Genomic DNA, 24836 nt, shown 5'->3' with positions numbered 1-24836 from the left:
CGCTGTGCTTAGGGTCGTTGTCCTGTTGGAAGGTGAACCTTCGCCCCAGTTTGAGGTCCTGAGCGATCTGGAGCAGGTTTTCATCAAGGATCTCTGTGTGTTGCGCCGTTCATCTTTCCCTCGATCCTGACTAGTCTGACTGGTCTCCCGGTCCCTGCCACCACCATGCTTCACCTTAGGGATGGTGCCAGGTTTCCTGACGTGACGCTTGGCATTCAGGCCAAAGAGTTCAATCTTGGTTTCATCAGACCAGAGAACCTTGTTTCTCATGGTCTGAGAGTCTTCAGGTGCATTTTGGCAAACTCCAAGCAGGCTGTCATGTGAGTTTTACTGAGGAGTGGCTTCCGTCTGGCCACTCTACCATAAAGGTCTGCAGAGATGGTTGTCCTTCTGGAAGGTTCTCCCATCTCCACAGAGGAACTCCAGAGCTCTGTTAGAGTGCTCATCGGGTTCTTGGTCACCTCCCTGACCAAGGCCCTCCCCCGATTGCTCAGTTTGGCCGGGCGGCCAGCTCTAGGAAGAGTCTTGGTGGATCCAAACTTCTTCCATTTAAGAATGATGGAGGCCACTTTGTTCTTGGGGACCTTCATTTTTTGGTACCCTTCCCCAGATCTGTGCCTCGACACAATCCTGTCTTGGAGTTCTACGGACAATTCCTTCGACCTCATGGCTTGGTTTTTGCTCTGACATGCACTGTCAACTGTGGGACCTTATATAGACAGGTGTGTAAGTCGCTCTGGATAAGAGCGTCTGCTAAATGACTAAAATGTAAATGTAAATGTGTGTGCCTTTCCAAATCATGTCCAATCAATTTAATTTACCTCAGGTGGACTCCAATCAAGTTGTAGAAACATCAAGGATGATCAATGGAAACAGGATGCACCTGAGCACAATTTCGAGTCTCATAGCAAAGGGTCTGAATACTTATGTAAATAAGGTATTTCTGTTTAGTATTTTTCATAAATTTGCTACATTTCTAAAAACCTGATTTGACTTTGTCGTTGTGGGGTAGTGTGTAGATTGCTGAGGATTTATATTAATTTAATCAATTTTAGAAGAAGGATGTAACATAACAAAATGTGGAAAAAGTCAAGGGGTCTGAATAATTTCTGAAGGCACTGAGAAATATCAGGAAACATACACACATATCTATCTATCTATATATAAACACATACATATCTATATATACACACACATAAATATATATATGTGTATATATACACATACAGTGAGGGAAAAAAGTATTTGGTCCCCTGCTGATTTTGTACGTTTGCCCACTGACAAAGACATGATCAGTCTATAATTTTAATGGTAGGTTTATTTGAACAGTGAGAGACAGAATCACAACAAAAAAATCCAGAAAAACACATGTCAAAAATGATATACATTTATTTGCATTTTAATGAGGGAAATAAGTATTTGACCCCTCTGCAAAACATGACTTAGTACTTGGTGGCAAAACCCTTGTTGGCAATCACAGAGGTCAGACATTTCTTGTAGTTGGCCACCAGGTTTGCACACATCTCAGGAGGGATTTTGTCCCACTCCTCTTTGCAGATCTTCTCCAAGTCATTAAGGTATCGAGGCTGACGTTTGCCAACTCGAACCTTCAGCTCCCTCCACAGAATTTCTATGGGATTAAGGTCTGGAGACTGGCTAGGCCACTCCAAGACCTTAACGTGCTTCTTCTTGAGCCACTCCTTTGTTGCCTTGGCCGTGTGTTTTGGGTCATTGTCATGCTGGAATACCCATCCACGACCCATTTTCAATGCCCTGGCTGAGGGAAGGAGGTTCTCACCCAAGATTTGACGGTACATGGCCCGTCCATCGTCCCTTTGATGCAGTGAAGTTGTCCTGTCCCCTTAGCAGATAAAAACCCCCAAAGCATAATGTTTCCACCTCCATGTTTGACGGTGGGGATGGTGTTCTTGGGGTCATAAGCTGCATTCCTCCTCCTCCGGCGAGTTGAGTTGATGCCAAAGAACTCGATTTTGGTCTCATCTGACCACAACACTTTCACCCAGTTCTCCTCTGAATCATTCAGATGTTTATTGGCAAACTTCAGATGGGCCTGTATATGTGCTTTCTTGAGCAGGGGGACCTTACGGGCACTGCAGGATTTCAGTCCTTCACGGCGTAGTGTGTTACCAATTGTTTTCTTGGTGACTATGGTCCCAGCTGCCTTGAGATCATTGACAAGATCCTCCCGTGTAGTTCTGGGCTGATTCCTCACCGTTCTCATGATCATTGCAACTCCACGAGGTGAAATCTTGCATGGAGCCCCAGGCCGAGGGAGATTGACAGTTACTTTGTGTTTCTTCCATTTGCGAATAATCGCACCAACTGTTGTCACCTTCTCACCAAGCTGCTTGGCGATGGTCTTGTAGCCCATTCCAGCCTTGTGTAGGTCTACAATCTTGTCCCTGACATCCTTGGAGAGCTCTTTGGTCTTGGCCATGGTGGAGAGTTTGGAATCTGATTGTTTGATTGCTTCTGTGGACAGGTGTCTTTTATACAGGTAACAAACTGAGATTTGGAGCACTCCCTTTAAGCGTGTGCTCCTAATCTCAGCTCGTTACCTGTATAAAAGACACCTGGGAGCCAGAAATCTTTCTGATTGAGAGGGGGTCAAATACTTATTTCCCTCATTAAAATGCAAATTGATTTATAACATTTTTGACATGCGTTTTTCTGAATGTTTTTGTTGTTATTCTGTCTCTTACTGTTCAAATAAACCTACCATTAAAATTATAGACTGATCATTTCTTTGTCAGTGGGCAAACGTACAAAATCAGCTGTACAGTGGGGAGAACAAGTATTTGATACAATGCCGATTTTGCAGGTATTCCTACTTACAAAGCATGTAGAGGTCTGTAATTTTTATCATAGGTACACTTCAACTGTGAGAGACGGAATCTAAAACAACAATCCAGAAAATCACATTGTATGATTTTTAAGTAATTAATTTGCATTTTATTACATGACATAAGTATTTGATACATCAGCAAAGCAGAACTTAATATTTGGTACAGAAAACTTTGTTTGCAATTACAGAGATCATACGTTTCCTGTAGGTCTTGACCAGGTTTGCACACACTGCAGCAGGGATTTTGGCCCACTCCTCCATACAGACCTTCTCCAGATCCTTCAGGTTTCGGGGCTGTCGCTGGGCAATACGGACTTTCAGCTCCCTCCTAAGATTTTCTATTGGGTTCAGGTCTGGAGACTGGCTAGGCCACTCCAGGACCTTGAGATGCTTCTTACGGAGCCACTCCACAGTTGCCCTGGCTGTGTGTTTCAGGTCGTTGTCATGCTGGAAGACCCAGCCACGACCCATCTTCAATGCTCTTACTGAGGGAAGGAGGTTGTTGGCCAAGATCTCGCGATACATGGCCCCATCCATCCTCCTCTCAATACGGTGCAGTCGTCCTGTCCCCTTTGCAGAAAAGCATCCCCAAAGAATGATGTTTCCAACTCCATGCTTCATGGTTGGGATGGTGTTCTTGGGGTTGTACATTTACGTCATTTAGCAGACGCTCTTATCCAGAGCGACTTACAAATTGGTGCATTAACCTTATAGCCAGTGGGATAACCACTTTACAAGCTCATCCTTCTTCTTCCTCCAAACACGGCGAGTGGAGTTTAGACCAAAAACCTCTATTTGTCTCATCAGACCACATGACCTTCTCCCATTCCTCCTCTGGATCATCCAGATGGTCATTGGCAAACTTCAGACGGGCCTGGACATGCGCTGGCTTGAGCAGGGGGACCTTGCGTGCGCTGCAGGATTTTAATCCATGACGGCGTAGTGTGTTACTAATGGTTTTCTTTGAGACTGTGGTCCCAGCTCTCTTCAGGTCATTGACCAGGTCCTGCCGTGTAGTTCTGGGCTGATCCCTCACCTTCCTCATGATCATTGATGCCCCACGAGGTGAGATCTTGCATGGAGCCCCAGACCGAGGGTGATTGACCGTCATCTTGAACTTCTTCCATTTTCTAATAATTGCGCCAACAGTTGTTGCCTTCTCACCAAGCTGCTTGCCTATTGTCCTGTAGCCCATCCCAGCCTTGTGCAGGTCTACAATTTTATCCCTGATGTCCTTACACAGCTCTCTGGTCTTGGCCATTGTGGAGAGGTTGGAGTCTGTTTGATTGAGTGTGTGGACAGGTGTCTTTTATACAGGTAACGAGTTCAAACAGGTGCAGTTAATACAGGTAATGAGTGGAGAACAGGAGGGCTTCTTTTAAAAAAAATAACAGGTCCGTGAGAGCCGGAATTCTTACTGGTTGGCAGGTGATCAAATACTTACAGTGAGGGAAAAAAGTATTTGATCCCCTGCTGATTTTGTACGTTTGCCCACTGACAAAGAAATGATCAGTCTATAATTTCAATGGTAGGTTTATTTGAACAGTGAGAGACAGAATAACAAAAAAATCCAGAAAAACGCATGTCAAAAATGTTATAAATCGATTTGCATTTTAAACGAGGGAAATAAGTATTTGACCCCCTTTCAATCAGAAAGATTTCTGGCTCCCAGGTGTCGTTTATACAGGTAACAAGCTGAGATTAGGAGCACACTCTTAAAGGGAGTGCTCCTAATCTCAGCTTGTTACCTGTATAAAATAAATCTGTCCACAGAAGCAATCAATCAGATTCCAAACTCTCCACCATGGCCAAGACCAAAGAGCTCGTCAAGGATGTCAGGGACAAGATTGTAGACCTACACAAGGCTGGAATGGGCTACAAGACCATAGTGAAGCAGCTTGGTGAGAAGGTGACAACAGTTGGCGGGATTATTCGCAAATGGAAGAAACACAAAATAACTGTCAATCTCCCTCGGCCTGGGGCTCCATGCAAGATCTCACCTCGTGGGGCATCAATGATCATGAGGAAGGTGAGGGATCAGCCCAGAACTACACTGCAGGACCTGGTCAATGACCTGAAGAGAGCTGGGACCACAGTATCAAAGAAAAGCATTAGTAACACAATACGCCGTCATGGATTAAAATCCTGCAGCGCACGCAAGGTCCCCCTGCTCAAGCCAGCGCATGTCCAGGCCCGTCTGAAGTTTGCCAATGACCATCTGGATGATCCAGAGGAGGAATGGGAGAAGGTAATGTGGTCTGATGAGACAAAAATAGAGCTTTTTGGTCTAAACTCCACTCGCCGTGTTTGGAGGAAGAAGAAGGATGAGTACAACCCCAAGAACACCATTCTAACCGTGAAGCATGGAGGTGGAAACATCCTTCTTTGGGGATGCTGAGGGGACAGGACGACTGCACCGTATTGAGGGGAGGATGGATGGGGCCATGTATCGCGAGATCTTGGCCAACAACCTCCTTCCCTCAGTAAGAGCATTGAAGATGGGTCGTGGCTGGGTCTTCCAGCATGACAACGACCTGAAACACACAGCCAGGGCAACTAAGGAGTGGCTCCGTAAGAAGCATCTCAAGGTCCTGGAGTGGCCTAGCCAGTCTCCAGACCTGAACCCAATAGAAAATCTTTGGAGGGAGCTGAAGGTCCGTATTGCCCAGCGACAGCCCCGAAACCTGAAGGATCTGGAGGAGGTCTGTATGGAGGAGTTGGCCAAAATCCCTGCTGCAGTGTGTGCAAACCTGGTCAAGACCTACAGGAAACGTATGATCTCTGTAATTGCAAACAAAGTTTTCTGTACCAAATATTAAGTTCTGCTTTTCTGATGTATCAAATACTTATGTCATGCAATAAAATGCAAATTAATTACTTAAAAATCATACAATGTGATTTTCTGGATTTTTGTTTTAGATTCCGTCTCACAGTTGAAGTGTACATATGATAATAATTACAGACTTCTACATGCTTTGTAAGTAGGAAAACCTGCAAAATCAGCAGTGTATCAAATACTTGTTCTCCCCACTGTATATATATTTATTTATTCATACATGTATTTCTGGCACTTGAGTCTCCATATATACTTCCATTCATTTTTTCAACTGATACCGCGGGACCTTCTGACGAGTCTTGTGAGGCCTGCTAGAGTGTTTGTGAGAGTCTCACCTTTCCACAGAGGGGTAATAAGTTTGTAGGCCAAACCGTTCGGACGCTACAGACGATTTTGTGAGAACACCGATTTTCGGGATGTCTCATGGTCTGACAAACACCGCTCTAGCTCTGTCACCTTACACCGCAGATGCAGAAGTGCAACGTCGGCGGATGCGATGGATTGAGACACATCCAATGCAAAAAAACCTGATCTCTAGCTTAAACTGACAGATGTTTATGGGGGTTACTCTAGGGGGTTAACCTATGTATGATACATTAGTAAAAACAGATAAACAGTTCTACAACTAAACATCAAGAATCAACAAAGTGCCTGCCCTGCCACAAAATGCTGAGTGATGCGGCTTATTATTATTATTATAGTTCAGGGCTCTACGCAGACATGTACATGTGCTCCTAAATTGAAATTTAAGAGCACACAAATACATTTAGGAGAACATTAAAAGTATTTAAGTGTTTTAATGATAACAAAATAACTAACTAAAAGTTCATGAATTAAAGGTTTTTGGAATGTTCCATGCTCAACACGACACCTTCCAACAGGACAAAGAACCTAAGCACAGCCAAGACAACGCAGGAGTGCTTTCGGGACAAGTCTCTGAATGTCCTTGAGTGGCCCAGCCAGAGCCCGGACTTGAACCCGATTGAACATCTCTGGAGAGACCTGAAAATAGCTGTGCAGCAACGCTCCCCATCCAACCTGACAGCGCTTGGGAGGATCTGCACAGAAGAATAAGAGAAACTCCCCAAATACAGGTGTGCCAAGCTTGTAGCATCATACCCAAGTAGACTCGAGGCTGTAATCGCTGCCAAAGGTGCTTCAACAAAGTACTGAGTAAAGGGTCTGAATACTTATGTAAATGTATTATCAGTTTATCTTTTTTCATAATATATATTTCTAAAAAACAGTTTCTCCTTTGTCATTATGGGGTATTGTGTGTAGACTGATGAGGGGGAAAAAAACAATTTAATCAATTTTAGAATAAGGCTGTAACCTAACAAAATGTTGAGTCATGGGGTCTGAATACTTTCCGAATGCACTGTATGCATTTTGAAAGATGAGATGTTGAGGATTATAATAAATACGCCTTAGCCTCCCGAGTGGCGCAGTGGTCTAAGGCATTGCATCGCATCGCAGTGCTAGCTGTGCCACTAGAGATCCTGGTTCGAATCCAGGCTCTGTCGTAGCCGGCCGCGACCGGGAGACCCATGGGGCTGCGCACAATTGGCCCAGCGTTGTCCAGGGTAGGGGAGGGAATGGCCGGCAGGGATGTAGCTCAGTTGGTAGAGCATGGCGTTTGCAACGCCAGGGTTGTGGGTTCGATTCCCATGGGGGGAATAATGTATGCACTAACTGTAAGTCGCTCTGGATAAGAGCGTCTGCTAAATGACTAAAATGTAAATGTAAAATGTTAATGTCATACAAGCAAACACCCGTGAGTCCAAATGTGCACTTCACATTTCTGTATCATAAAACACACATCATATACAGTGTCAACGTTTATGATCACTATGTTTGATGTACAGTTAAAAGATGACATGTCGTCATAACCTGGGTTGTTCTGAACAGAATGAGCCAGTGCTTGTCTATTGTGAAAAACATTCACAGCGGCACACGCACCTGAATGCACTCATGACTCCTTCCTATGCGCACCAAAATTATCAGTTTCCCTGAATTGCACTGTGAAAGCCTAACACTGTAATATCGTATTTTATAATTTTGCTAGTCATGTTGGCAAAATAACAGGTTTTCAAATGATGCACACCTGACCCAGATTGCGATTAAAATTGACAATTTTTGGGATTACGTAAACAGTAATTGTATGATGGTGGGGATGCTGGGTTGTGTTCCAAGCAAAACAACAAGTGTGCTCGTGCTAGTTCCTCAATGGCACAGCTAGGAGCTAAAAAATAATAATAAGCACCTTATACACTGAGTGTACAAAACATTAGGAACACCTGCTCTTTCCATGACAGACTGACCAGGTGAATCCAGGTGAAAGCTATGATCCCTTATTGATGTCACTTGTTAAATCCACTTCAAATAGGTGTAGATGAAGGGGAGGAGACAGTTTAAAGAAGGATTTTTAAACCTTGAGACAATTGACACATGGATTGTGTGTTTGTGTGCCATTCAGAGGGTGAATGGGTAAAACAAAATATTTAAGTGCCTTTGAACCGGGTATGGTAGTAGGTGCCAGGTGCACCGGTTTGTGTTAAGAACCGCAATGCTGCTGGGTTTTTCACGCTCAACAGTTTCCCTGTGTATAAAGAATGGTCCACCATCCAAAGGATGTTCAGCTAACTTGACAACTATGGGAAGCATTGAAGTCAACATGGGCCGGCAACCCTGTGGAACGCTTTTGACACCTTGTGGAGTCCATGCCCTGACGAATTGAGGCTGTTCTGAGGGCAAAAGGGGGTACTACTCAATATTAGGAAGGTGTTCTTAATGTTTTGTACACTCAGTGTAGTTGAAGACTCTTCTTTGAGTCATAAAAGTGCATTGAAATGACTTAGGAACTGTGCACACCGATGTTTGTCCACTTACAGATACCAATTAGTCCTATCAATCAAACCCTTGTAATTTATTTGTCTTATGTTACACCTACCACATATTCCAGGAAATATTCTTATTATGTTACTGAAAGTCTCCAGAGTATTTTCAGATTTCGTGTTTTCAACAAATGAGGCGACAAGTATAGTAAAAGGTCAAATGCACATCAAATCAACAGTGTACTGTTTGGATTCAGACTTCTGTCAGGTGAACTGTTGTGTACTCACCTTTGGTCTGATCATTTTCCCATAATCTCCAAACTGTTCCCTTTCAATTGCTACCATTGTTATGCATATGTTTTTCATATTTCTTCTGTAAGAAACATTTCAATTTAGCCCCAACAATATAGGCCAATTTCCAGGAGTGTAAAGGGTTAAGTAGCCTTTTAAGTAAATTAAATTGATAAAGACTGTTCCCAAATCCTGTGTGACCACCAGCCAACATGGCTTGTGAAATAGACATGCTTACCCGCCAATGCCAAAATCTACCCACATTTGGCAGGTGGTGGGTGTTAATTTCCCACCCTGGAGGAGAGACAACACAAGAGAGTCATTTCTGTTGTAGAGTAACAACCTTTGGGTCAGGTAGTTTGGTCCATGAGTAGCGGGTAGAAAGGAGTAATGCTCACGTTCTGAAGACTGAAACTGGGGAATGTGCGTGTGAGATTATGTGAGTGAGTGTTTGTGTTCATACTCTGAGGTCTGAGGCTGGGTCCAGGTCCATAAGGCTCCTCCTCTTGCCCCTCCCCTTTCTCTGCCTCCCCAGCCGCCTGCAAACTGGGGAACTCCTGGTGGAACTGGCTGCTCACACGAGGGGCTCCTCCTTCTAGCTGTGGTGGCTTGCTGTTGGCCCAGGATCTGCTGCCCCCTATAGAGGACGAGACATCTGGGGGTTGGGGGGCAGCTGGCTTAGGCTGGGGCGGGGGTGTCTCAGACTGCCTGATACACACAACAAAGAGGAGGAGAGGGGAAAGGAGGCGCGAGAGAAAGAGAAGAGAGAAGTAGTTTATTATTATTAGGGCTGAGAAGCAACATGAGGACAGGCCAGGTAACAGTGTGTGTGTGTGTGTGTAGAGATTTCATTCAGGGGCAGCCCTGGTATCTCACCTCTCGTCTCCTCCCTCAGGTCTGGAGGCCCAGCCGCTGCCGTCCTTGGGGACGATGTTAACGTTGGGGTCGTTGCCCTTGTTCTCTGCCTTCAAGCTGGGCAGGTTGGCAGGGGGGGGCATGCGTCGACTGACAGCAACCTTACCCAAACTCTGGAGCCCATGTCTGGCAGCAACTGGACCGGGGGAGAGGAGAGGGCATAGAACATTAAGCAAGAAGCAGAGTTTACGCGTCACGTTTATTATAGCAAATCACAAATCGACCCCTAGCCACTAGACAAGTAGAGGCAGACGTGTATGTAAGTGAGTGTGTTTAGCTTGTGCATACCTGCAGTTTTCTGAGTCTCCAGAGACTTGCCCTTGTATGTGTTGAAGAGGCTAAGGGTTGCATACTTGGTCTTGCCATCCTTTGCCTTGGTGCTCTGCCCTGACTTCTCTGACATTTCGCTGGAAACTCATTGAGTCTGGTCCTCCGGTCTCACCTCCAGAACCAGCCTCCTGCAATAAAATATAAATCAAACTTTAAACATTTTGATGAGTCTGGTCTCATTATTACTCATTGTAGATTGATGGGGTATGTCGTGTTGCCATGCCGACCGCCCATAAAACAACAGGGTTAACCAATGATGTGTATAAACCCTGGATTACTGAAGGGGGGGCGCTGTATTGAAGCCACCGCACAGACATCTTGGCACTCCTCATCCATTGTAAAGAAGATTTGAAGCTATAGAAATGCATTAAGGTCTACATTCGTTGACATGTTTATCTATTCAGACACCTTAATGCATACTTTTAAATGATATCATGTGAGCTAAACATACAAATATATTTGTTTAAATCTTGAAGTATGCACTCCTACATAATGATGGGCGTGGCACTATCTGATATAAGTCAATGCCCAAATGGTAATTCAGGAACCACTTGTTGTGGCAGATATCGTGTGTCCAAAATCTGAAAACTTTGTTGATTGCAGTAAACAAAAAAACAAAACAAAGAAATAGTCAATCGAATGGACATCTCCTCTAGGCATTGAGCAAACTCACTGTATAGGAGCAAAAGCAAACTCGCATAAACACACTTGTGCACGCACACAACTTCCTAGCCACCCTAAGATAGCAGACGTCTGCCAGCTGAGAATGCAGAGGGGCTGGGAGAGGGGAAGAGTGAGAGATAAAAAGCAGAGCTACTTCCTCCACAAGGCAGGCCGGGCTAGCCCCTCAGCCACTGTGTGCCAGAGCCACAGGGGGAGGGACCCCAGAGAGGGACAGAGTCAATCAAGGTCACAGAAAGCAGCCAAAAAAATAAATAATATATATTGAACGCAATGTAGTCGTCTAGCTTACTATTTGGAAAACGAAACAACTGAACTAGGCCTATATGAGCTTGTTTCAGATCTCCATCCCGAACCTAATACATCAAGTTAGGTCTGACTACTAGGCTACCATTCATTCAACATGCCTTGTCATTAGTGAACTCACTATTATCACATCATTAGCAGCCTACTGTTGACATACAGATATATCAAGAGGACAGATCAAGAACTGATTAATTAACATAGGCCTACTAATCTTTAACAGTCTAACATAACTTTCTGTGAAGGACGGCATTAGCGGAACAGCCCTCTCTATGTCTGTTTCCATCCACGCAGCGACGTGCACTGAACTACCGCAACACTGCACATGTTTCCTTGCTTGTCTGTGCGTTCGACCCTACCACCATTGCGGCGATCAAAGCATGTTCGGGCAAGAAAGTGTTCTTGCTAAGTTGTCTAAACGCAGTAGCCAATTACCTTAGCTGTAGGGACGCCTTAGCTAAGGAGCTAACTATTAAGTAATAGTTGTTAATGTGCTTGACTAACACAAACAATTTTGGAAAATGTATTTGGCAAACAGTTCTCCATTTTCCCTACCCTTTTATCCTCACACATCAGTGGTAGGGCTGGAAGATACGGCCAAAATATATCATGGTATTTGAAAACAATTGGACGGTATGACAGTATTTTATGTTTTTAATAATAAAAGTTCTAAATTTGCTTTATGAGTAGTGCGTGACCCTAGGGTGGCTGACTCCAGCAGCGGCTTCGTCGTCGAGTTCGACTGCCTGCAGTGAAAGGTTCCACAAATTGTGTGAGGGGTAGGAATGGGCCGATTTCTCAACCTCCTTCTCCGGTTGTTGTATTGGCCAGTCCAATGGTGAGAAATGTCTCAGTCCCTGGAGCAAAAACATTGTGCTATCCAAGAGCATCAATAAGCTGCTCCCAAACATTTTAAACCTGCATCAGGAAATTGTGTCTATAATAGTTCATGTGGGATTCAATGACATTATGAAGGGCAGCTCAGAAAAGCTGAAGATAGATTTTAAAGAACTGATTGGGTCTCTGCTTGACACCAACAAACGCCCCATAATATATATGTCCTCCCTAAATCATGGCATTGAACATTTAAGCAGACTTTTAGCCCTCCATAACTGGCTATGTGACTATAGCAGCTCTGTGGGTGTAACATTTGACTATTTTGATATCTCCTGGAAACAAAGCTTGTTTTATAAAGGTGGATGGGATCCACCCAAATCATTTGGGTTCCTGAATCCTTTCACAGCATTATAAGGCTGAGTTGAGACAATGACTTATCAATTACCCAAGCCCAGCTCAGTTAATGCCTACTCTTTTGTCGCTGAGTTGTCATAATGATATTTTCTTTTATTTTACCTTTATTTAACTAGGCAAGTCAGTTAAGAACAAATTCTTATTTACAATGACGGCCTACACCGGCCAAACCCGGACGACGCTGGGCCAATTGTGCGCCGCCCTATGGGATAATAGGCTCATATAGGCCTATTATCCCAGGTGTGTTGGAAGACCATGTAAGTAACCTAATTTATGTCCCTCTAACTGCCCAGAAGTCCACTGTGTGCAGCTCACCCTGCACTAACATAAATAACATTAGCATGTCTACTTCTGCTAAGCTTCCCAATAAAGCAATGAAAACAATCAAGCATCCAGAAAAGTGCTAAAAATAGCCCATGTTAACATATGTAGCTTAAGAAACAAGGTTCATGAAATCAATAATTTGCTAATAACAGACGACATTCATATTCTGACAATCTATGAAACTCACTTAGATAATACCTTTGATGATACAGTGCTAGCGATACATGGTTATAACATCTACAGAAAAGACAGAAATGCCAATGGTAGAGGTGTTGCCGTTTATATTCAGAACCAAATTCCTGTGAAGCTTAGAGAGGATCTCATGTTAAATACTGTTGAAGTAATATGGCTACAGGTTCATCTGCCTCACCTAAAGCCCATTCTTGTTGGAAGCTGCTATAGACCACCAAATACTAACAGTCAGTATCTGGATAACGTGTGAAATGCTTGATCATTTATGTGATATCAACAGAGGTATATTTTCTGGGTGAATTTTAAATATTGGCTGGCTTTCATCAAGCTGCCCACTCAAGAAAAAGCTTCAAACTGTAACTAGTGCATGCAACCTTGTTCAGGTTATCAGTCAACCTACCAGGGTAGTTAAACAGCACAGGAATGAAGTCATCAACATGTATTGATCACATCTTTAGTAATGCTGCAGACATTTGCTTTAAAGCAGTATCCAAATACATTGGATGTAGTGATCACAATATAGTAACCATATCTAGGAAAACCAGAGTTCCAAAGGCTGGGCCTAATATAGTGTATAAGAGGTTATACAATAAGTTTAGTAGTAATTCCTATGTTGTTGATGTAAAGAATATTTGTTGGTCTGTGGTGTGTAATGAGGAGCAACCAGATCTGCACTTGACACATTTACAGTGCATTTGGAAAGTATTCAGACCCCTTGACTTTTTCCACGTTATGTTAGAGCCTTATTCTAAAATTGATTATTTTATTTGTTTTACTCCCCTCAATCCATACACAATACCCCATAATGACAAAGCAAAAACAGGTTAAGAAATGTTTGCTAATTTCTTTAAAATAAAAAAAGTAAATATAACATTTACATAAGTATTCAGACCCTTTACTCAGTACTTTGTTGAAGCACCTTTGGCAGCGATTACAGACTCAAGTCTTCTTGGGTATGACGCTACAAGCTTGGCACACCTGTATTTGGGGGGTTTCTCCCATTCTTCTCTGCCGATCCTCTCAAGCTCTGTCAGGTTTGATGGGGAGCGTTGCGGCACAGCTATTTTCAGGTCTCTCCAGAGACGTTTGATCGGGTTCAAGTCCGGGCTCTGGCTGGCCACTCAAGGACATTCAGAGACTTGTCCCAAAGCCACTTCTGCGTTGTTTTGGCTGTGTGCTTAGGGTCGTTGTCCTGTTGGAAGATGAACCTTCACCCCAGTCTGAGGTCCTGTGCCCTCTGGAGCAGGTTTTCATCAAGGATTTCTCTGTACTTTGCGCTGTTCATCTTTCCCTCGATCCAGACTAGTCTCCCAGTCCCTGCTGCTGAAAAACATCCCCAGAGCATGATGCTGCCACAACCATGCTTCACCATAGGGATCGTGCCAGGTTTCCTACAGACGTAACGCTTGGAATTCTGGCCAAAGAGTTCAAATTTGGTTTCATCAGACTAGAGAATCTTGTTTCTCATGGTCTGAGTATTTAGGTGCCTTTTGGCAAACTCCAAGCGTGCTGTCATTTGCCTTTTACTGAGGAGTGGCTTCCGTCTGGCCGCTCTACAATAAAGTCCTGATTGGTGGAGTGCTGCAGAGATGGTTGTCCTTCTGGAAGGTTCTCCCATCTCCACAGAAGAACTCTGGAGCTCTGTCAGAGTGACTAACCGGTTCTTGTTCACTTCCCTGACCAAGGCCCTTCTCCCCCGATTGCTCAGTTTGGACTGGCGGCCAGCTCTAGGAAGTGTCTTGGTATTAATTTTCAAAAATGTCTAAAAACCTGTTTTCACTTTGTCATTATGGGGTATTGTGTGTAGATTGCTGAGGATTTATTTATTTAATCCATTTTAGAATAAGGCTGCAACGTAACAAAATGGTAGAGCACGGCGCTTGTAACGCCAAGGTAGTGGGTTCGATCCCCGGGACCACCCATACACAAAAAAAAATGTATGCACGCATGACTGTAAGTCGCTTTGGATAAAAGCGTCTGCTAAATGGCATATTATTATTATTATATTATTATAAAAAGTCAAGGGGTCTGAATACTTCCCGAAGGCACTGTGTGTGTGTGTGTGTATATATATATATATATATATATATATATATATATATATATATATATATATATGATACACACACACACAGTACCAGTCAAAAGTTGACACCTACTCATTCCAGGTTTTTTCTTTATTGATAACATATGGAATCATGTATTAACCAAAAAAGTGTTAAAACAAATCAAAATATATTTTTTATTTTTCAAAGTTGCCACCCTTTGCCTTGACAGCTTTGCACACTCTTGGCATTCTCTCAACCAGCTTCATGAGGCAGTCACCTGGAATGCATTTCAATTAACAGGTGTGCCTTGTTAAAAGTGAATTTGTGGAATTTATTTCCTTCTTAATGCATTTGAGCCAATCAGTTGTGTTGTGACAAGGTAGGGTTGGTATACAGAAGATAGCACTATTTGATAAAAGACCAAGTCCATATTATGGCAAGAACAGCTCAAATAAGCAAAGAGAAATGACAGTCCATCTTAGTTTAAGACATGAAGGTCAGTCAATCCGGAACATTTCAAGCACTTTGAACATTTCTTCAAGTGCAATCGCAAAAACCATCAAACGCTATGATGAAACTGGCTCTCATGAGGACCGCCACAGGAAAGGAAAACCCAGAGTTACCTCTGCTGCAGAGGATAAGTTCATTAGAGTTACCAGCCTCACAAATTGCAGCCCAAATAAATGCTTCACAGAGTTCAAGTAACAGACACATCTCAACATCAACTGTTCAGAGGAGACTGCGTGAATCAGGCATTCATGGTCGAATTGCTGCAAAGAAACCACTACTACAGGACACCAATAAGAAGAAGAGACTTGCTTGGGCCAAGAAACACGAGCAATGGGCATTAGACTGGCGGAAATCTGTCCACTGGTCGGATGAGTCCAAATTTGAGATTTCTGGTTCCAACCGCCGTGTCTTTGTGAGCCGCAGAGTAGGTGAACGGATGATCTCCGCATGTGTGGTTCCCACCATGAAACATGGAGGAGGAGATGTAATGGTGCTATGCTGGTGACAATGTCTGTGATGTATTTAGAATTCAAGGCACACTTAACCAGCATGGCTACTACAGCATTCTGCAGCGATATGCCATCCCATCTGGTTTGCGCTTAGTGGGACTATCATTTGTTTTTAAACAGGACAATCACCCAACACACCTCCAGGCTGTGTAAGGGCTATTTGACCAAGAAGGAGAGTGATGGAGTGCTGCATCAGATGACCTGGCCTCCACAATCACCCGACCTCAACCCTATTGAGATGGTTTGGGATGAGTTGGACATATTGCTCAGCATATGTGGGAACACCTTCAAGACTGTTGGAAATGCCTTCTAGGTGAAGCTGGTTGAGAGAATGCCAAGAGTGTGCAAAGCTGTCAAGGCAAAGGGTGGCTACTTTAAAGAATCAAAAATTTGACTGTTACTGTATCTATATTTACCAAAAAATACATAGGGCATTGGAAATGATGCAGACAATTACATTGACGGAAGCTATCTGCAATATTAAAGCTGATCTACCCCCTAAGAAAAAAATTAAATGAATAAAAACACTGCCTTATTCTGTCAAGTCCCACATAACCCAGCCATGCCCCCAGAATTCATTGCCCACCTGCTCAATACAGCCACACACCCTCAACCCAGCTTCAGTTCAAATCATATCCAGTCGTTTCTCTCTGCAACCCAGTCTCCAGCCTTACCTTGCCTTATATTCAGATTAAGACGTTTTGATCCAAATTGACAACACATACACTGAGTGTACAAAACATTAGGAACAGCTTCCTAATATTGAGTTGCACCCCCTTTTGCCCTCAGACCAGCCTCAATTAATCAGGGCAGTTCCACAGGGATGCTGGCCCATGTTGATTCCAATGCTTCCCACAGTTGTGTCAAGTTGGTTAGATGTCCTTCGGGTGGTGGACCATTCTTGATACACATGAGAAACTGTTGCGCATAAGAAACCCAGCAGCGTTGTAGTTCTTTACACACGCAAACTGGTGCGCCTGGCACCTACTACCATACCTTGTTCAAAGGCACTTAAATCTTTTGTCTTGCCCATTCACCCTCAATGGCGCACACACACAATCCATGTCTCAATTGTCTCAAGGTTTAAAAATCCTTCTTTAACCTGTCTCCTCCCCTTCATCTACACTGACTGAAGTGGATTTAACATGTGACATCAATAAAGGATCATAGCTTTCACCTGGATTCACCTGGTCAGTCTGTCATGGAACGAGAAGGTATTCCTAATGTTTCATACACTCAGTGTATAGCCCTTATAACTGTAACCCTGTCCCTTTGCCTCCAGGGAGAGCTGAGAGAGGAGAGGAAAGATGAGGAGCAGAAGGAAGGAATGTGATGTCACCTCTAGGCAGTAAGCAGATAAGTGTCCTGATTTGTTCCTTTGTTATTTGCTTTCAAGTACTTTAAGATTGCTGTAAATTATGGAAAGGAAACAAGGAAACCTTCTTAGACTATTGAGATGGGCCCTATGGCATGAAGCTACAGATGGACCCAAGACTGTGTGCAGTGCATTGTGCCAGCTGAGGAGGTGGATATCAGCTGAGTCACCTCTCACTGCCTCACAGTGATACAACAGTAGTCAGATAGTAGAGATGTGCACCTTTCCCTTTCGAGACGATTCGATATGCATCTAGATACATGGGCTCCGATACAGGAACGATACGTTTTAGTTTGAAACAAATCGGTTTAATTAGAGACCAAATCGATGCGATACACTAACATTTGTTGATAAACACATTAATTTTCCACTCCAATTTAAAATCTGCTGCTGAGCTGGGCCTCTTGTAGCTGGATCTGTCTGAGCTGACTTCTGTGTGTGTGTGTGTGTGTGTAAATGATGTACACTACCAGTCAAAAGTTTGGACACACCTACTCATTCAAGGGTTTTTCTTTATTTAAAAAAATTTTTACACTGTAGAATAATAGTGAAGACATCAAAACTATGAAATAACCCATATGGAATCTTGCAGTAACCAAAACAGTGTTAAACAAATCTAAATATATTTTATATTTGAGATTCTTCAAATAGACACCCAATTGATTTCCTTCTTAATGCGTTTGAGCCAATCAGTTGTGTTGTGACAAGGTAGGGGGGGTATACAGAAGATAGCCCTATTTGGTAAAAGACCAAGTCCATATTATGGCAAGAACAGCTCAAATAAGCAAAGAGGTAACTCTTTGTAACGACAGTCCATCATTACTTTAAGACATGAAGGTCAGTCAAAACTGAAAATGTCAAGAATTTTGAAAGATTCTTCAAGTGCAGTCTCAAAAACCATCAAACGCTATGATGAAACTGGCTCTCATGAGGACCGCCACAGGAATAGAAGACCCAGAGTTACCTCTGCTGCAGAGTTCATTAGAGTTATCAGCCTCATAAACTGCAGCCCAAATAAATGTGTCACAGAGTTCAAGTACAGACATCTCAACATCAACTGTTCATAGGGTACTGTGTGAATCAGGCCTTCATGGTCGAATTTCTGCAAAGAAACCACTACTAAAGGACACCAATAAGAAGAAGAGACCTGCTTGGGCCAAGAAACACGAGTGATGGACATTAGACCGGTGGAAATGTGTCTTTTGGTCTGGAGTCCAAATTGGAGATTTTTGGTTCAAACCGCTGTGTCTTTGTGAGACGTGGTGTGGGTGAACGGATGATCTCTGCATGTATAGTTCCCACCGTAAAGCATGGAGGATGAGGTGTTATGGTGCTTTGCTGGTGACACTGTCTGTGATTTATTTAGATTTCAAGGCACACTTAACCAGCATGGCTACCACAGCATTCTGCAGCGACACGCCATCCCAACTGGTTTGGGCTTAGTGGGACTATCATTTGTTTTTCAACAGGACAATGACCCAACACACCTCCCGGCTGTGTAAGGGCTATTTGACCAAGAAGGAGAGTGATGGAGTGCTGCATCAGATGACCTGGCCTCCACAATCCCCCAACCTCAACCATATTGAGATGGTTTGGGATGAGTCGGACCACAGAGTGAAGGAAAAAACAGTGCTCAGCATATGTGGGAACTCCTTCAAGACTGTTGGAAAAGCATTCCAGGTGAAGCTGGTTGAGAGAATGCCAAGAGTGTGCGAAGCTGTCATCAAGGCAAAGGGTGGCTATTTGAAGAATCTCAAATATATTTTGATTTGTTTAACACTTTTTTGGTTACTACACAATTCCATGTGTTATTTCATAGTTTTGATGTCTTCACTATTATTCTGCAATGTAAAAAAATTTAAACATAAAGAAAACCCTTGAATGAGTAGGTGTGTCCAAACTTTTGACTGGTACTGTATGTCTATGGTGTATATACTATGTAGGCACCTGAGCTGAGCCATAAGGGAGACTAGGCATCTACCACCCAACTTCCACTATCAGATTAGGGGGGAATGCAGCCTGTTTTTTGTCCCCCCATTTTGGTTCTGAAATCACCATCACCCACTAATTAACATGTCATTATTCAGGTTACGTGTTTATGCTACTAATGTATCAATATGTATTGTTTACAAATTAGCTATGACATAGCCAACGAATATATAGCACAACTTTGGATTTCACCTGTTTGGAAGTTAACGGAATTATCTCTTCTCTCGCTTCGGCCACGCAGTGCGCCTCGCAAAAGTGATTGCTGTCCTTGTTATACATTTATCGACATTATCCCAATCATCATCATCATAAAGGGAAAATAAAAATTTAACAAATACCTAACGCAACAATGCTGTAACGTTAGTAGGAGAAGAAAATTGCTACTTTATTAACGGGAGCTGTAATGCACGAAGGGAGCACGAGATGCTCCAAGCAGAGCAGTAGCTCAAATGTGAGTGACGGGGAGCAGGGAGGGGGAGAGAGATAGCAACCAAGTTGAATCGCACTAGTAGACTAACTTACTGCTAGTTATTTATTATCTCATCTGATTACATAGTACCGGTCTTGACTGCATCAAACCGAAAGAAGCTAGTTAAGCTAGCGAAAGCTATGCTAATTGCGATTACATAACGTGAACTGCGCGCTTTCTCCCCTTTCGAGTCCTACAGTAAATAACAACTCGATTAATTGTATTAAGTAGCAGCCTACCTGTTGGCTCTTGGTGTTGTAGCCTGTCCTTCTCATTTAACTTTTATTTCTGTCATTATTATTCCATCTTCCATTGATTAACCTAGATATCTCCTAATAACTTGCCACACAGAGGCTCTAGTTTTATGACTGTAGCCTAGTGCCGGTTTGATGACTTGTCATTAGACGACGACAACAAGCAACACGCGTCATTCTCGTGAAAAGCAAGAGCACCAGCAGCATAAATTACTCTCCCTCCACAGGAAGCGCGATGTAGACCATCTGCCTTGTGAATTCACATGGAATTTTATTAATTTCTCTTATCGTTTTAACAGAAAACCGATTAAAAAATGGCAGATTAAACATTAAGAAGTGTTGTCCATTTGTCACATACCTAGTTTAAAGCAAAACTACCAAAACTATTGCTGATGGTCAACCTGAACAATCAAAATAAAATCTATAGTAATCCCCGTTCAGCAGATACAGTACAGCCAGATGAGAGTTGTGTCTCCGGTAGCTTACTTTTATTCCGGTAAAACAATTTAACAGCACATTATAACAATAACCTAGGCAAATGACAGGTTGTCACTCAACTAATAAAGCCTAATATCACTCAAGACATTTTAGCATTTGAATGCTGAAGGTGCCTCGCAGATGTGCAAGATCAGGAACAGGCCGCCTACCTTGCGTTGGTCAACGTGTGAAGCTGGGCACAGTGCGCAGTTTGACTAGGCTACTGATATCGCCTGGGGTTGTTTGGCATGCAAAATGACTTGTAGATCAATGAATGTCAACACAGTTACATGTAGTTTGACACTGAAAGTTGTCACAAAACATTATATATTTTCTAAAGGTAAAGAACGCAATGAGCCACAAAAAAAAAAAAAGTGAACCAGTGATTCGTTACGTTTGAATCGATTTTCTGACCGATGCATGCTACATTTGGATCGGTTTGGGGGTCCACGGACCCATGCACTTGTATCTTAAACATTTGAATAGGGGACCACCGATACGCCATTACATCCCTACCAGATAGCCACGCTACAGACAACCACTACACACCTACACTGATATTAAATAACTGGGCTAGTAAAACAGTCCCACAAATGGCTTCCCGCCATTTTGCTTTTATCCATCCTGTTTTCAGATCAGTAGACAGGAGGGAGAGGAGATGTAGCAAGGAAGACACTTTGGATTATTATTGAGATACAGCCCATCAAAAGTATTGAGCTGCAGCCTCTTGGAAGGAGGGAACATCAATATCTCCTAGTCCATAGGGAGATGGAATTAGATGGTGCCTATCTTTCCCAGTAATAGAGAATAAGGCCTGCAGTCATCTTCATATAACATCAATTACAGAACAGATGGCATTAAATATGAACTAAGCTGGACTTCAAACTACTTTTGAACTATGAACATCAAAGTTTGACTTACAGGTGTACTATTCACAACTTTACACACTTTTTAGGGTTTCCAATGAGAGACTATTGCTTGAAACAATTTACTTTCCTATGAAATGGCCTCATCTGACCGACTGGGGATTCGGAAAGACACACACAAAAAAACCTTGGTCAGATAGGGAGGATGAATCACTTATTTTGACCATCTCCTCTGACACACCAGTCTGCACATTCACAGATGCACTCACTTCCTCACACACCCAAGGCCAGGTGAAATCTCTGCCTGGTCATTTGCATACCAGTCACATACCAGAGCGCTCAATAAATACATCTAAATTGTCAGTCATTGGGATCAATGGTACCTGAGGTTATCGACATACATTGTGGTTCATATAACTTACTAATGGACTTGTCCGAGCATCATTTCTAAACTGGAGGAGGGCGGCGGGGGGGGGGGGGGGGGGGGGGGGGGGGCATGGACACCGTCATGTCCAAAACACAATAGTTAAAGAAATGTCTATGCAACGTCTTCAAACCTCAAACACAGATATGTAATATCAGCAATTGTTTAAGGCTTGGAGATTATAGTACAATCTCGGTGAAATGGTAACTAGTTCACCCGCAGGCCGTGCGATGCCTGGCTTCATGGACCATTTTAGGCTGAGGCAGGGTGGGTCACATCGGCCCGACGCGGGGGCCTCTTTTAGACCAAAACACCAAACCTAATCGAACACAAATTCACGATATCAAACATGATTCCTCACTAGTTACAGTATATTTGGATTGTTAACGGGCTTCAATCGTTCAGATTTAAAAGACACACTGCAGCATGGTGGGTTAACTATCTACCTTGAAAAGAGTCAGAACGTTGAGTTTCGGTTTTGAACTCAATTTGCTATCACCTCCACATTCGGTTTCGCAAACCTGCTTTTCACCACGAACTATTTAGCCAGAACATCATTGACATGGCGACCTACCCGTCACCGCCGGTCCCTTTCTTCTAGTCTTTCGTATGCCTCGTCTGGGTTCGGCCTGTTTTGTGCGAGTGTGTGTGTGGCCGGCGGATTACAAAAACTAGCTTGCTAGTTCGGCTAACGATTCTAGCTAGCGTGGAAGCTAGCATCCAACAAGCTCCTCTCGACTTGCACAGGCTTGTTGCTGTGCCTACACGGTGCCCGTTCTTTTTTCCCGGTAAGTCCTCCGTTAATCGGACGTTAACATGCTCTCGGCTTGTGTTCCTGTCTTCTTGCACACCCGTTGTCTAGTATGAGACAGTGTTAAGTGAGTGAAGGCGCCGCGGCCTGTCGCACAATCAAAGATGGCAGACCGCCAGCCCACTACTTACCACAGCCACAAAGTCATCATTCTGGCTAAACTCCGCCTATTTCTACAATTTATCTTCTTAAAATCTGATTTTAAACCTAACCTTAACCACACTGCTAACATTATGCCTAACCTTAAATTAAGACTTAAAAGCTAATTTTTGTTTTCATGCATTTTTACGATATAGCCAATATTGACTTTGTGACTGTGGTAACTAGTGACAACCCCAGTTACACTGGTGTCTGACATCATCACTCACAGAAGACGGCGGCTGCGGAGCATCAGTTTTGAAAAAGATTATGGATAGACTGACAACAAGATACATGTCTCTCCGTCCTAACTATGGGAGTCGTCCGCAAAACGGCGGGCTGTCTAGCTTCCGCCTATCCTTTCTTTGGATTGGTGGATACATCTCATTATTATCATCTCTTTTTGAATTTTCGATGAGGGTTGTTGACGTCAAACGCCTGTATTCAATGGTGAGAGACCCTATGCTACTAGCCTCATACATGAATATTAATTGGCATCTCAAGACAACTCCGATATAAAGTATTTTTTCTCAAAGTTTCCGGGATCTCACGTACTTACATCAGTACACTCCTAACAACTTTAGCATTACGAAACTTCTATTCGATCAAATAAATCTCACGTAGCAAATAAGCCATAAAAAAATGTGTGGTCTAAATTCGACACTCATTGACCTCCATAAAAGAAACTCCTTGCTTGGTGAGCGAAACAACAAAAAACTCCACCTGCTGGAGAGAGACAGATATTCCGTCGAGTTGGGCCTTGCTCTTTCACTTCCTCTTCCTCTCTGGTTTTAGTTTGAAAACTCTGTGGTAGGATGAAGCCACAGGTGAGCAGACATTTGCCGTGTTCGAGAAGATCAAAACCGTAATGTATCATGGGTAAATTGTGACTGACTGAGTGATGTACAAATAATAATGATCTGTAGATTCTTATGATGCAGGGTTCTTTGTATGTCAGTTGCCTGCACTGTCGGCTGCAATATCGAACAAGCCAACTGCAGTAAGGTTGGTTTGTCATTTTTCCTCATTAAAAATTAAGGCTAAGGACAGTGTCGGGAGAGTAAACTGATCTTAGATGTTTGGAGTGCATGGCATGGCTTGGCTTGGTACCCTACTGTAGCTCATCTCTACATCATTAGCCCCACAGGTGATAAATCAGGGGTGGATTGGCCATCTGGCAAATGGCAGATGGGCTGGACAATTTTTTTGTTGGGTGGGCTAGTCGAAATTGACACACAAAAATATTTGTATTTACACAACATGACCAAAAGTATGTGGACACCTGCTCATCGAACATCTCATTCCAAAAACATGGGCATTAATATGGAGTTGGTCCCCCCTTTGCTGCTTTAACAGCCTCCACTATTCTGGGAAGGCTTTCCACTAGATGTTGGAACATTGCTGCGGGGACTTGCTTCCATTCAGCCACAAGAGCATTAGTGAGGTCGGGCACTGATGTTGGGCGATTAGGCCTGGCTTGCAGTCAGCGTTCCATTTCATCCCAAAAGTGTTCGATGGGGTTGAGGTCAGGGCTCTGTGCAGGCCAGTTAAGTTCTTCCACACCGATCTCGACAAACCATTTCTGTATGAACCTCGCTTTGTGCACAGGGGCATTGTCATGCTGAAACTGGAAAAGGCCTTCCCCAAACTGTTGCCACAAAGTTGGACACACAGAATCGTCTAGAATGTCATTGTATGCTATAGCGTTAAGATTTCCCTACACTGGAGCTAAGGGGCCTAGCCCAAACCATGAAAAACAGCCCCAGACCATTATTCCTCCTCCACCAAATGTTACAGTTACCACTATGCATTCGGGCAGGTAGCGTTCTCCTGGCATCCACCAGACCCAGATTAGTCCGTCGGACTGCCAGATGGTGAATCGTGAGTCCAATGGCGGCAAGCTTTACACCACTCCAGCTGACACTTGGCATTGCGCATGTTGATTTTAGGCTTGTATGCTTCTGCTTGGGCGTGGAAACCAATTTCATGAAGCTACCGACTAATAGTTATTGTGCTGACGTTGCTTCCAGAGGCAGTTTGGAACTCGCTAGTGAGTGTTGCAACCGAGGACAGACTATTTGTACGCGCTTCAGTACTCAGCGGTCCCGTTCTGTGAGCTTGTGTGGCCTACCAGTCAAAAGGT

The 24836-nt window shown here is 43.4% G+C and overlaps 1 protein-coding gene across 1 annotated transcript in view; it reads right to left on the bottom strand.

The window, feature by feature from the left end:
* LOC311149314 (protein PRRC2C-like) overlaps positions 1-22652 on the bottom strand; it is a 45011-nt gene extending 22359 nt beyond the window's left edge. Inside the window, exons 1-4 of the mRNA XM_084186454.1 lie at positions 22319-22652; positions 10031-10200; positions 9704-9878; positions 9291-9535 (exon numbers count right to left, since the gene is read on the bottom strand). Coding sequence (XP_084042580.1) covers positions 9291-9535; positions 9704-9878; positions 10031-10145 — 535 coding nt within the window. The 5' untranslated portion in view covers positions 10146-10200; positions 22319-22652. The remainder of the gene's footprint in view (positions 1-9290; positions 9536-9703; positions 9879-10030; positions 10201-22318) is intronic.
* Positions 22653-24836: the final 2184 nt, after the last annotated feature.

This window comes from Coregonus lavaretus, assembly GCF_964263955.1.
Source record: "Coregonus lavaretus genome assembly, chromosome: 21".
Taxonomy (NCBI): Eukaryota; Metazoa; Chordata; class Actinopteri; order Salmoniformes; family Salmonidae; genus Coregonus; species Coregonus lavaretus.
This window is presented reverse-complemented; position numbering and strand designations above follow the sequence as displayed.